The sequence below is a fragment of the Triturus cristatus genome, chromosome 1_2, assembly GCF_964204655.1.
Source record: "Triturus cristatus chromosome 1_2, aTriCri1.1, whole genome shotgun sequence".
Lineage (NCBI taxonomy): Eukaryota > Metazoa > Chordata > Amphibia > Caudata > Salamandridae > Triturus > Triturus cristatus.
In genome coordinates, this window is record NC_140580.1 from 820742019 (window position 1) to 820756184 (window position 14166).

A 14166-nucleotide genomic window follows, 5' to 3' on the forward strand; every position below is an offset into this window, starting at 1 on the left:
AGTAACCCGTGAAAGCTTGGGCAATGGTCCGCAAGGTGCAGTAATGGGTTCCAGCGGCGTCTCGGATATCAGGGAAAATTCTATTAGCCTTGGAGTAGGAGATCAAGTTGTGAAGCAACTTTCCATTCTTGTCGCCCCACCGGTACACGCGGGCCACAGAGGAGCGCCACAGCATCTTGGCAGAGTCCAGGGAGACCTGACGGATCTTATCCCGGATCGCCACAAGCTGTCTGGCGGGTTGAGCGTCTTCCGTGTCTGCGAGGGTCAATTCCAGCCGCGTGGCTTGCGCCTCAAGCTGGGTCAGGTGAACAGTCTACGCCGCCCGCTTCTTGTGCACCAGACCTCTGGCCACGCAACGTAAGGTGACCTTACCGGCCTCCCATAGTGTGTCAGGGGAAGGGACCAAACCCTGGTTGGTAAGAAAATAGTATTGAAACTCTACTGCAAGCGCATCCTTAATCTCCTTGTCCTGCAAAAACCACGCGTTCAGTCGCCAGACCGTCCGCATCCCATCAGTGGTGCTTCCCAAATGTAGGGAAATGGCTGAATCGTCCAACATTCCATGGGGGATAATAGAGATGCTAGAGACCTGTTGGCAATCGGTGGCAGGCAGGAGGAGCAAATCGATGCGGGAGTGGGTATGGTGGGCCGCTGAAGTGTGAGTATACTGTTTCCCCCGGGGGTTCCAAATCCTCCAGGAGTCACACAGACCAAGGGCAGCTGACCAATCTGATAGCCTCTTGGAGTAAATTAGGCGCGATGAGGATGGTTCACCAATTGTGTTAAGTGACGGCTGCTTAACTGCATTGAAGTCGCCCCCAATTATTGACTGACCCTGGGACAGGGCAGAGATTACCTCTGTAAGGTGATGGAGAGTAGAGGGAAGCGTAGCAGGAGGGATGTATGTTGATAATAGGTTCAGGACATGACCTTCAAGCTTACCGGATATGGCCATGTAGCGGCCCTGCGTGTCAGTCGTCACGTGTACAGGGGTGAAGGGAAGACCTTTCCGGGTTATTATGGCTACCCCTCGAGAGCCCCGCACGAAACCGGAGTGCCACATCCTGTCAAATCCGTATCTTGCTAGAAAGGAGCAGTGGGTTCCCAGGAGATGAGTCTCCTGAAGGAGGAGCACATCAGGCGCGTGGGAGTGGGCATACTTGAGGACCGCTGCACATTTGATGTGGTCCAGCATGCCATTCACGTTCCACAACAGAACATGGAGAGATCTACCGTGAGTGGGCATCTGGTTAGTAACTGATGTGGGGACATGGAGGAACAAAGGAGCCCAGGTCCCAGGGGAAGTGATGCATCGCAGCTAGGATAGAAAGATGTGGCATGTGCAAGGTGGTACGCCATCTGTCGGTGGCGATGGTGTGTGCAAGTTGTAGGCTGTCATTGAAAACGTAAAACAATGGCTCAAACGAAGCCAAAACAAAAAGAATTCAGAGGACAACAGCCCTCCCCCACCCTATACTTCCGAAGTCCCATCGTCACCGGATCCCAGGAACGCGGGGCTTCTAGATAGATCAGAGTCTGACAAGGCGAGGCGCAATGTCTCAGATGGGTCCGGGCCTTGGCTTAGATCAATCAGTGAACTGGCTCAGCTGTGGTTGTCAAGAGCCGGAGGAGCCTCAGAAGAGATCAGCAACTGGGACCCAGTGTCCAGCGACTGTGATGTCCCTCCCCACCGATCTCCCCTCTTGCGGGACTGATTGTGCCTCCACTGTGGCTTGGGAGGAGACGAATGTGTCCATGTCGGCTCAGACAAGGTGGGAGGGGAAGCAGGCCGTGTCCGCAGAGGTCGCTCCTCCGTGAGCCAAATCCAGGCCACCTGCGGGGTGTTGGAAAAAATAGTTTTTCCCTGGAAGACGACTCTGAGACGGGTCGGGAAGAGGAGACTGTAACGCAGTCCCAAATTGCGGAGCTTTTATTTGACGTCCGCATACAAACGACGTTGGACCTGTACCTCTCTCGTATAGTCTGGGAAAAGAATTATTGTATTGTTTCGGTATTTCAGGGGAACGTGGGCCCGTGCCTCTATAAGGATAGCATCCCTGTCCTGGAAGTTGAGGATCCTAATGATGAAGGGACGAGAGGAAGCCCTGGGGGGGGGGGGGATCAGGCACCAGGGAGCGATGAGCGCGGTCGAACCACATAGAGAGAGCGTCTTTGGGTATCCATGACTTCACCCAAGTCTCCACTAAGGTGTCTGCCTGTCCCTGCTCGACTCCCTCGGGGAAAGCTATGAGGCGCAGGTTTTCCGCTGCAACCAGTTTTCCGCATCTTCAGCCCGACGGTGTAGTTCTGGGGTTTGAGTCTGCAGGCGGGCCACTTGGGTTTTCAACTATCCCAGTTCGTCCCCAGCCGTGGAGAGGCGCGACTCTGCCGCTGAAATTCTTGCAGTGGAATTGTGTAGGTCCAGGCGGATAAGGGCCATGTCCACCCGTACCCCGCCAATCCTACCCTCCACCGAAGCCTGAGAGGTGCCGATCGCCTGCAGGATGGTCGAAAGGTCTCCTCCGGCAAGGGAGGAGCCACCAGATGCGCCCTTCACTGGATTCCGTTCGGTGAAAGTGTATTGGTCCATTTTAGTTTGAGTCTGTGGAGCGGGTGTCCTTGGGGGTGGTCTCTACCCATCTTGGACGTGGGCGCAGGACCTGAACATCCAGTTGAGTGGGGGGGGGGTAGGCTCATGGACAGACAACCCCCGGCGGGAGGGGTCCAGTACCCAAGCCGTCAATGCTCAGGCCCAGGCACTGAATCCACCCTCACACAAGCCCCCCAACCCAGAGGGACCAGCCAAAGAAAATCCGGAGACCCTGTCCTCAGCCGTCCGAGGTGGCGGTCGAACCAGGAGGAACACTACCTCTCCCAACCCGGAGTGGGCGCCACAAAGCCAAAGAGAGGTGGGGGGATGGTGGAGGGGCCAGGTCTTCGGGCTCCCTGCCTCTCGATGGATGCGGCTGATTCCGCCTCTCCCCGTGGGGTTCTCGCAAGATGTAGGCAACCTCTAGGACAGCACTCCTGGGTCAGAAGCGGGGGACCAGGCGACCGACCAACAGGGCCGGGCCGGACTCTCCAGGTGAAATGCTGGGGCAACGAGTTTGTGGAGGGGGGCTGGTGTTGAGGACCCTGCGCCGCTCAATGCATGCAGCCGATATTATCCCTATAGCTGACGGTGGTGGGAGCCCTGTCCATGGAATCAGAGAACTGGCCGTTGAGGTCCCGACGGTGGAGACCCCGGAGAGTCCAGGGGCACCGCAGAACCGGGTGCAACGATAGGGGGTAGTGGAGGGCCCACACCCAGGGCCTCACGCCGCTCGACAAGAGCACCGATTCCACCTCCCGGATGGTAACTGTCAGCCCCTGGGGTAATCTAGGGACGGGACACAGGACAGGGAGCTGTGAAGGGGGCCCACATCCAGGACCCCATGCCGCTCGATAAGTGTGGCCAAGACCACCTCCTCGTTAGAAGCCCCCAGGCCCCTGATGTGCGGTCCCGCCTCAGGCCGCAAAGCCAGCAGCACGAGTCCAAGCGGCCAGACCCCGCAAGTGTCGGACAGGAGCACGAAGGCGGGAAATAAAGACACCCCTAGGCTCAAGAAAAGGGTAAAGCCGCAGGTCAGGTCCCAAGCCCTCAAGGGTCGCGGTGTAGAGCAGGTGGAATGACATTGAGAGCCCCCCCCGTCGCATAAGCGGTCAAGCACCCACCTCCGTGCAGGGTCACCGATCACCATTCAAGGCCGCAGGCCAGGTTCAGGGAGAGCGACCTACTGCCTGCAGCTTCCATCCGGGCTGGCCCCGCAGGCAGGCCTCAGCAGCACACCGCCGGTACAGGCAGTAGAGCGCCAGAGGCGCGGCGGCCCGTCAGGGACAACGGGTTCTTCCAGTACATCCTCAGCTGGGGGGCGGCCTCCAATGATCCAGGTGCGCCGGCAGCCAGGCCCCGAGGCCCCCAACAGGTCCAGAGCCTCCAAGGGGGGGGGGGGGGCTTGGTAAATGTGGCCACAACGGCAGCCCGGTCAACAGCAAGGATCAGGCCTGGCCGCCCAGCAGGTCGTAGGAAGGCCTGGTCCTCAGGTAGGCCGCAGAGATCACTCACACCGGCCCAGAACTGATAGAGGCATCCAAGACCCTTGGCAGCAGCCAGGCGGGGCCCCAGGGCATAGGCATCGGATGGCTCACGGGTGAAGAGGCAGGCTCCGGGACTCTGCCGCCCGACCCGGCGGCCGAATTGTTGTTCAGTTGTGCGCCCCTTCAAAGGTCTCCGCCTCTGGCGTTGCAAGGTAGGCCAGTGGCGTCGGCAGGCCCGGCCGGGCAGGGGAGGGAGATCCTCTCTCAGGGCCAACACTGGAGCATCCGGCACTCCACCTCCACGGCATCGGGGGATCAACAGAGGAGCCCGGACAGAGCACAACTGCTCTCGAGTCCAGCTGGGCTACGCCATGTCACCAGGCGCCAGTGTGCAAAGAGGCCTCGGGGTATAGTCACCGCCATCTTAGGCGGAGGCACGCCAGAGTCCAAAGTGGAGAAATTGCCTCTGCATGGAGGCAAGATAGCGTCGGACACCTCACTGGGCAGCGCAGATCAAGGCGGAGGCCACGGTAGCAGAGGAGAGGGCTGTTGTGGGGCTGATGGCGGTGGATCGTGGCACGGATGACGGAGGAGCTCAGAGCACTCTTAGAGTGCGACCGCCATCTTGACGCGCCAAGCCACACCCCCAAAACCCTCCTTTCTTGATGAACGGGTGAGATCTGCTCATAAGGCTGTTATTTTACGTTTATCTGGCGCTTCAATCTCACTAACTTGCCAGTTGATAAAGTTTTTGATCACTGCGGAAAGAATGCTTGCATCAGCAGTTTAAATGTTATTTCTTCTATTTTTATTACATTGACTGATAATTGACTTACTATGGGGAAAACGTCTTTTCCGCTTATAAGTATATGCACTTTCTTAACTAGAGCTTGAATAAACTATGTAGTCGGATACTCACAGTTCTATATCGTACCTAGGCACATGGCACTTTTTTTTCGATTATGACTAATGTATTCACATGTCTAAAGCAGTAGTGTTATGTTTATCCTGTAAGCTCTTTTGTATGTACTGTAAAATGCCAATTTGTGGTGCTGTTATTGAACCAAGATTAAGTAGACTATCTGTCTCTAAGCAAGTGGCACTTTAAATTATTGCAAAAAAATGTATGGTATTTCCATTGACCAAATAAGCACGTGGCACTTTAAAGTTTGTATGGTCTCCTGCCGGTGGCTATAATTTGAACGTGGCCGAATGTCTCTGAATACGGAATTTATATACAGTTTTGTTCCCTGTTTTAAGCACTTGGCATGTTTATGGACCCTGTTTTTGCTTCTTTTGTAGTGTAAATGGGCTCTCATGTTTAATGGCGTTATTTTAAGTATTTAAGTTCGTAATTTGTTTCTGTACTGTAAATCATCATTGTGTGATGATTTTTATTAATCAGACAATAAATACTTACTACTGCACATAATTTGTCCCAAAAACATCATATTTGAACTTTGAACCACCTACATGCATTCTAACCAGAAAGCTACTTGTTTCCTGCACTGGCAAGTAATTAGGACAGGCTTTAATGTTATGAACAGCATTTGCACATGTAAACAGCAGGCCTATTGATTTTGCCAATGCTTGTACTATTTTGCCACCTTTTCTGAGTAATGGCCATGCCTGTGTCCATGATACGCACTGTTATGAAGAGACACGCTGTTGACATCACAAAATTGCAAACACTTTTGTAGAAATGTGCATACCACCATTATGCAAGACCATGTTATTCCTTCACTATCTGTATAAGGATAACAAGATACACTGTTGGGAGATGCAAAGCCAAACTGGCCCAGATGCCACAGTGTGGCCTGGGGCAGTAACGCTGCCTTTCTCGATTCAAGAACCACGATCAAACTGCAGCATAATTCATACAATGCAACAAGAAACTCACTTGTATGTCGTTGTGGGGATTCCAGTCCGAATCATAAATAATAACAGTGTCAGCAGTGGCGAGGTTAATCCCCAGGCCCCCGGCTCGAGTAGACAGCAGGAAACAGAACTGTTGAGCTCCAGGAGCTGGTTAGAAAGAAAGACACAGAGGGTAAAGTCAGACTTATTGTGCTCAGCTCTTCAAAACAGAAGAAAGAGTTACAATCTAAAGACAAGTGAAAGAAAGTTTTAACTGGAAGAAAAAATATTTTATTGCAGCAGTACACCAGTATGTATATTTTCATATCACAAACAAATGAACAACAAAAAAGTTAGCAGAGAATAACTTTAATAAACTGATAAAAAGTGAGGTAGTTTTCAACCAAAGAAAAATAAAAAAAATATTGAAGAATATAAAGGAATATTGTGTTGGGAAGTGATCAAAAAGAGGTAGCCAATGTAACTTTTTTTTAGTTTTTTTTAACACAGTTATAGGCACAACAAGGGAAACTAATTTTGATGGCAATGAAAATGCCAACTAACGAATAACAACAAAAAGGAGAAATATGGAAAACGGATGACCGTAGATAACAGTGAAGTTAAGAATAACGCCAACTTTCTAAGAATGTGAGGAGGGAAATCTAGACAGAGAGAGAAACAATAATTCCGCCGAGAACGAAAGAAAATTTCCATGAGTAGTTCGGTGGATGCACAGAGGAGATGATGATAGATTTATCTAATAATAAAAAGTGCCAGATGCATATAAAACTGGGTTGGGTTGTTAAACAAAAATGAGGATCAAATGGCATAGATAGGAGTTTTAGTTATGATAAGGTAGAAAGAAGCTGATATAATTTCGGTGCTCATCAAATTACAAAACCGAAAGACAAGTTATGAGGATTCGAGACGCGAAATGGACAAGCATTCATCTCCCCACTGCCGAAAGACAAGAAGGAAGATGACTGCAGAGAGAGGCAGATAAAGAGGCGGGAGTCATTAAAGTAGAAGTATTATTGGTCCTGAACCGAAAGGAAAAAAAACAAGAAAGAAATAACTTTAAATAGAAGAGGGTAAGGCATTGGAACCACTGCCTGCTCTTAAAAAATATTTTCGAACACACTCACAAAAGGGAAGGGGTCCCCTAGTGACCCCTTTCCATTTGCTAGTGGCTTACCACCTACTAGAAGTAGGTGGTCAACTGCAAGTGTTTTGCGACCGCAATTGCGGTTGCAAAACAATCATACCTTTTAGTGAGACTCGCTATTAGGAAGGGACGCCCTTGGCACGCCCCTTCCTAATACCGAGATGCAAACCCATTTTACCGAAGTCGCAAAATAGGGTTTGTACATGGGGCAGACCTATTTTGCAGTCGCAAACGGGCCAATTACCCATTTGCGACCGCAAAATATGGTCGTACATCTGGCCTCAAGTGCTGCAAAGAAATATAGGAGAGTAAGTAAATTAAAGTAGGGCTCTGCATTTTTTTAAAGTCTAAATCATTGATTAGGAAGTGCTATGTTGATCCTCATCCTGCACAGTAGGAAAACAGGATGGGAGAAGTGTGAGGGTAGAAGTACAATAAAAGTGCAGTAGAGATGCACCAGCCATTTTGGTGCCAATTTTGTATTCAATTCTTCACTTCTTCTAGCATACATTTAAGCTCATTTGCTTTTTTTTTTTTTTACTAAGCAAAACCATCATTTAGGGCCTGATTTGGATCTTGGACGGAAAGCCATCCGACAGACTATCAGAGGTTTTCTGCCAGACATCGAGAGTTTCCCTCCGACCGCTGTATTACAATGATGGTGGTTGGAGGGAAACCCGCGGGGGAATTCCGCTCCTCTTCCGGTGGGCTAACAGAGCACCATCAGAAGAGGAGCGGAATTCTAATCCCATGAATGGCAGCCGAGCCAGCATCAGCTCCGCCGTTAGGATTACAATGTGGGTTTCCGACAGCCTTTCCGACATGGAGATGCTGTCGGAATGTGACTTTTAGGAGGTTGCTAGCAGGGCGCTCTCCCCCTCGGCTGTGGAGGTTGAGGGGCACCAAAGGTTTACAAACATCAATTTTCCAATGGCAGCTTGCGCTGCGGGCCTTTTCTGCCTGCCACAAGAGCTGCCATTGCAAAATGGATGTTTCTTAATGCCCATAGGGCGGTCACATCCAAATTGTGAGGTCAAGGCCGCTGACATATGGTCTGCCCGTCATTATAATGAGGCCCTTAGTGATGGTATGTGAAGCGCATAATCGTGCTATTAACAACTATCTGTTGCATTAATAATGTATAAATAATGGATGAAAAAGAACACAGTTAAAGTTTATAGAACAAAAATATTGATATACAATGCTTTGGGGTAACTCAGAAAGACCCTAACAGTACAGCCATGGCATCACAATTGTACTAGTATCACATTTATTACAGCATTGTTTTCAGTAAAAGTAAAATCGCTGACATCACCAAGCCTTCCTGCCGACTTCTGCTAACGCAACATGATGTAAAAAAACATGATATCAACAAAATTTACCAATAGAGGTTAACGGAATTAAAGTAGCAGTCCTTTGTTTTTTTATTTAAGGAGCAACGAAGATCTTTGTTTCTTCCTCCGCAACCGATGCTCCTTGATAATCAGTTGCATATGGGGAAAAATATAGCCCTTTTAAAAGTTACTTGCTGTTTGAGTTTATATTTGAAAAGAGAAGGCGACTGTGGAGGTCTCTGAAAGGTGTTTTGTTTCAAAGAAAATTGAAGAAAAAAGGCTACAAAGGAGTCAGATGTATATTATACAGCAGATTATTGTCAGCTCCCTTGGAGAACTGTCAACAGAAACTATTGGCAACAGGAGTTGTGGGAGACAGGCACCAGGCTGGGATCTCCTTTTAGATAAAAACCTCCTTTTAATATTTTTCTTCCTTTTTTCACTGAGATATAGATTTGTGAGGCTCACACACGTTTACATATTTTAAAAGTTCCTTTTAAAGAATATGGTTGTCAGAAAAAACACATCTCTGGCTCCGAAAACTTCACAAAGAAAACTTACTTGACTTCTCGGTACCTAAAGCATAGAGTACTTGCTGCACTATAAAACCTTGACGCGCTGTCAAACCCCACAAAAGCGGACTATGGTCTCCAACTTGAAGTAACGCTTGTGGGTGACTATTGCGGTGAGCTATGTAAGTTGTTGTAGGTCATTCATAGGTAGTTTCACCGGGATAAGATGCACAATGTTTATGTATGGCTAAATAATCAGTTTGGACCATCTGTGTGGTGGGAAATCATGCTCTGCAGAGAATTTGCAAAGTATTTCAAGTGGTTCAATGCAATCTAACAGCATGATGGAGCTATATGCTGCTAGTGATCTGCAGGACACAGTGTTATATCCTGTGAGCACTAATGACTGCCTGTTTCCTGAATAGAAGCTGCCGACTGCTGATCTCCTTCTCGATGGTTGTGGCGGGAATGGTGGCTTTCCAGTACAGATGTGGGGTGGGGAGGCTATTAATAAGTGTGATGTAAGAAAACTAGCAGCCGGGTTGCACCGCCTAGACAAGTCACAGTGAAGTATTTAGATATTGCCCGCCTCAGATGGCCAGCTGCTATATGACCCTGGAATAGAGAATTTGGCACAGGGGTATGAGAGGCAATATACTGTGAAGCGAAAAATAGAGTATGTACAACAATAATAAAGTAAAGAGTGAGTCCACGTAGTTGCTTGTATTTCTAGAGTTGTGTTTTATTCATGATGTTGGTGAGGTTCAATACAGCCAACGTGTTTCGCCCAAGCATGGGCTTCTTCAGGGCTGTAATGTTATACAATAAAGCTTTTTAGTTTATAACATTTGTTGATAACATTTAAAAAGTGTAGATAGATGGAAGAGTGAATCAACCACGAAGTGAAGAGGTGAAGAACCAACCAAAAAACAAGGAAAAATAGTAAAGAGTAAGAAGTAGCAAGGTACTAAGAGAATCTCCAAGAGGAGATTTGAGAGGAAAGGCGGGCTTAGAGAAAAGAAGGTGGCATGATTTTTGTTAAAAAGTTTTACTGAGATTGAAGATTAAGTATAAGGTTCAAGCAAAGGAGAGAAAGCTCTTTCAGTAAGGCGGTTTTTAAAATTTTATCAACAAATGTTATAAACTAAAACGCTTTATTGTAAAACATTACAGCCCTGAAGAAGCCCATGCTTGGGCGAAACGCGTTGGCTGTATTGAACCTCACCAACATCATGAATAAAACACAACTCTAGAAATACAAGCAACTACGTGGACTCACTCTTTACTTTATTATTGTTGTACATACTCTTTTTTTCGCTTCACAGTATATTGCCTCTCATACCCTTGGGCTATTAATAAGTGATTCAGATGCAGAGGGGCTGCATTGTACCTTCTTAAGTAGGTATGGTGCAGTTCTGCTAGGAGTTGACAGACTGCCACCGATCATAGTCTCATGTGGTGCTATTTCTTTTTTATGGGGACGGGGGGAGTTTAAGTTCGAATACATAGTGTTGTTGCTCTTAGCGGCGAATGAATAAGGGTTATTGGCTACCTATTTCCTCTCTATGGGTCTTTGCCAGCATTTTGGGCCCTCTATCGCTAAGTTGGTAAGTACGAATGCTTGCTACCCACTAGGGAATGGAATCCTAAATGAGGATTTTTAATTAATATGGATTCAAACCGCATTAATGGCAGCTGGGAAGCCTACTTGGAAAAGATATAGAGACACCTATATAACATCGACCTATCAAATCATGCAAAATGAAGCCGTACCACATTTTATAGTAATATATTGAGCAAGTGACCCTCCCCCCATTAAAATCACTTCCTCTCTAAATTCACTCCTGCAACTCTCCTTTGACACTGCTTTTACTTTCCATGGGCGAGCGTCCATTTCCTGCTCTTACCTTTCCAGTATTGCATCTTGAGGGATGGTACCAACACTCTACAGCAACAGCAACTCCATTCTGGCTAAATCGCTTACAAGAAGAACAGTAGGGAGCGGCCTCACACTAACTCAAACCATCAGTTCACTTATGGAGTTGCAGCTACTGTGGGAAACGCTTTCCCTAATGCATGTTCCTTGAAATTAGGTACATAAAAGGCAGTGAAGCATATAATATGTGAATTGTTTGTTACGCAGAAAAGGGTATCAACAGCAGTGAACAACTCTAAGTCTCTGTTTCCTATTGGCATTATTCTTACTCCTTTGGCCTGATTCACAAATGCTCTCCGCACTCACGGACGAGGTCCCGCAGTCGTGGGGGAGTCTGCACTCGGGCGGAATTTGCGCAATTAGAATTCTCATTGCAGAGATTCCGCCTTTAGTGCATGACTGGGGGTTCGTCTGACACGAGTGCGCAGGCCCTTTGTGAATCAGACCCCTACTTTGGCTGTCATTTTATAAGTATTATTTTCTAAATGTTGTTTTCCAATCACTTACTGTCCCACTTTCTTTCAGTACTCAACTCCCTGTTCCTGTCTCACACTCAGTCTTGCACTCCCACTTCCCAGTAAGCAATCTTTCATTCTACATCATGGAGGTCTTTTGGTACATTTGTGGTCTTCTTAGGACCAAATTGTGAGTATAGTAATGAATATTCGAACATTGGAATGTTGGAAGCTCCATTGAAAACAATGGAGTTCTCCGGACTTACAATGGCTGGTATAAGCCCGGAGCTCCAACATTCCAATGCTTCTTTGTTCACAGCTCTGGCTGTGTACAAAGACTTCGGGGAGCCTGAGGTAATTTGAATCCCCTCGTGCTCCCTGAAGGTTTTGCTTTATTTGTTAAAACATTCTGCCCTCTAGTGGCAGAATGTTCTAATAGCCTTATAGCCCTTGTAGCAGGGCTATACTGGATATTAAAGTCCCGCTGCTTTGTTAAAGTCCCTTGCCTTCGGCTCGGGCCTTTAACTCTGCTGCGGGCCTTTAATAGCCGGTATAGCCCGCTACGGCGGGCTATAAAGCTATATTAAAGTCCCGCTGCTTTGTTAAAGTCCCTCGCCTTCGGCTCGGGTCTTTAACGCTGCAGCGGACCTTTAATAGCCGGTATAGCCCGCTACGGCGGGCTATAAGGCTATATTGATATGTGCGGTACCGCTGTTAGCATTTATACCGGAATTCTAAGTATCACTGTTAATGCTGTGCCTCCTGCAATTTTCCCAGGTTTGATTTAGGTAAACATACAAACATGTAGAAATAGCCATAGTAACAGCTTATTCCACACCCTATTCCCATTTTCCAAGTGAAAACTCAGACTAGGAGTTAATTATCTCACCCGATAAATATCTCACTCTGCAGTGTCAATATTAACCAGTTGTGGTAAATACCTCGCTCCCATTCCGCCCACTTTTAATCATAGAGCCTAAGCTGTCCAATGACGAGGTCTCCCTTGTTATTCCAAACCTACCTAAATATACGTCTTCCAAGCCTATTTGGTACTTAGTTAAAATATATCCTTTGTCACGTCTTTGTAAAATTCTTCCTCTTGCTTGCTTTTTTGCTTTTAGATCCATTTCTCTCGCACCCTTCTTCCCTGATTTCCATTTACTGCTATTGCCCACACCACCCTTAAGCTGGTCTTCATTGACAGTTTTTTCATGCCTCAATGAATTTCGGTTTGAACTCTTGTTTATTTATTTTTTCTTTGTTTAATTCGTTAAAACATATATATCCCCCTCTGCAAAACTATTGTTTGGTGCTTATTTGTCTTTTTTTAAACACTATATGGATTTCAACAGTTTCTACAGAACATTTTTAAAGCTGTAAAATACTCAACAGATTTAGGTTTGACAAGTAACACAGATGGCTTTGCCTTAGGGACCACAGCAAGAGCAGCAGGATGAAGGTGAAACTGGCTTGAAACTGACATGAATTCTTACCATTAAACCTGTCGATGGCTTCTTGGCGCAAGCTCCCTGTGATCCCACCGTCGATCCTCTCGTATTTATAACCTTCAAACTCTAGAAAATCTTCAAGTAAATCCAGCATTTTTGTCATCTATGAGAAAAATAAACACATCTTTGCCATCTAAGGGGGAAAACACAGTAAAAATTCACTCTCAATTCCACGAGCCATAGATTTAGTCTGTGAGCACAATTATTTAAGTATGCTGGGGTTTCATGTGAGAAGGTAAAAATATATGTCTCATATGGTGAAAGTCATCAAGTCTGGGGTCAAACTAAAGTTCGTAAGCATGAAATTAAAAGCCGAGCTCTGATTTATCTTCTGATAAACGGAAACTGTATTTTTTCTTAGTATGTATGATTTATAAAATCTAAACTAAATTTTGTGCCCAACAGTTCAGGCATGCAGAGATAGAGGAAACAAATTTGGAACACAATATAAAATAAAAAACAAAAAGTGCCAAGATGGTTAGTTGACCAAATACGGGAATGGTATTATGAGAAAAAGAAAGTGTCTTACAATTAATAGTAAATCCATTGGTAGTAGCACTGCACAGCACAAGGCATCCTAAATAAATGAGCAACAGGGATAAAAAGTGCAATAGCATTTTAAACAATTAAGCTACGTATTAAATTACTTTTAGCTACGCCTCTAAAAGTCCTACTGGGTCATTGAGACTTTGCCAGTCAGAGATATTTCTTCCTAAAGTGGCTGACACTTCCAGCATGGGGAATCTGTTTGCATTTTGCTCTGTGAAAACGACCTCCAACGCGGCGGGAGTCTGCCCAAAACTAATGCCCTTGAGGAGCGGGGTAAATTCGACCACTCTAGTGCCATTCTTATCAACTTTGGGTCAATCAAATAGTTTTCCTTATGGCAGTGCTGGCAGGAAAACAAGAAAGTGATTAATAAAATGCCTGAATTCATCTCACCAACTAGTAAATTACTCAGGGATGTCTTCCAGTCTGTTGTTTCTTTGCAACTCTGCCACTCTAGATGGTTGTACATTTTGTTGACAAAAATATCATGTGATATCGATTTCTAAATATTGTTTACAATATTATTGCCCACGTCGGTGTAGATTTTCTATTTTTGACATAATTAGGGCAATAATACTGTCAGCTATATATAGAACACAATATTATTATCAGACAATAGTTATTCAATAACACAGAGCCAGCAATATGCAAATCATCCATGGGTCCTGGTCCATTACAAACAGTACAGCCCCAACTTCCAGGCCAGACCAGGTCCACTCGTGGGAAAACACAAGCCACTGCAAAACAGTTTAGACCTTTTTGGGCTGTGACAA

General features: G+C 46.5%; 1 protein-coding gene across 1 annotated transcript in view; it reads right to left on the reverse strand.

Moving 5' to 3' along the window:
• Positions 1 to 14166, reverse strand: part of CHD5 (chromodomain helicase DNA binding protein 5) — a 568616-nt gene that overhangs the window by 419256 nt on the left and 135194 nt on the right. The window contains exons 20-21 of the mRNA XM_085624078.1: positions 12830 to 12947; positions 5978 to 6102 (exon numbers count right to left, since the gene is read on the reverse strand). Of these exons, the coding sequence (XP_085480204.1) occupies positions 5978 to 6102; positions 12830 to 12947 (243 nt within the window). The remainder of the gene's footprint in view (positions 1 to 5977; positions 6103 to 12829; positions 12948 to 14166) is intronic.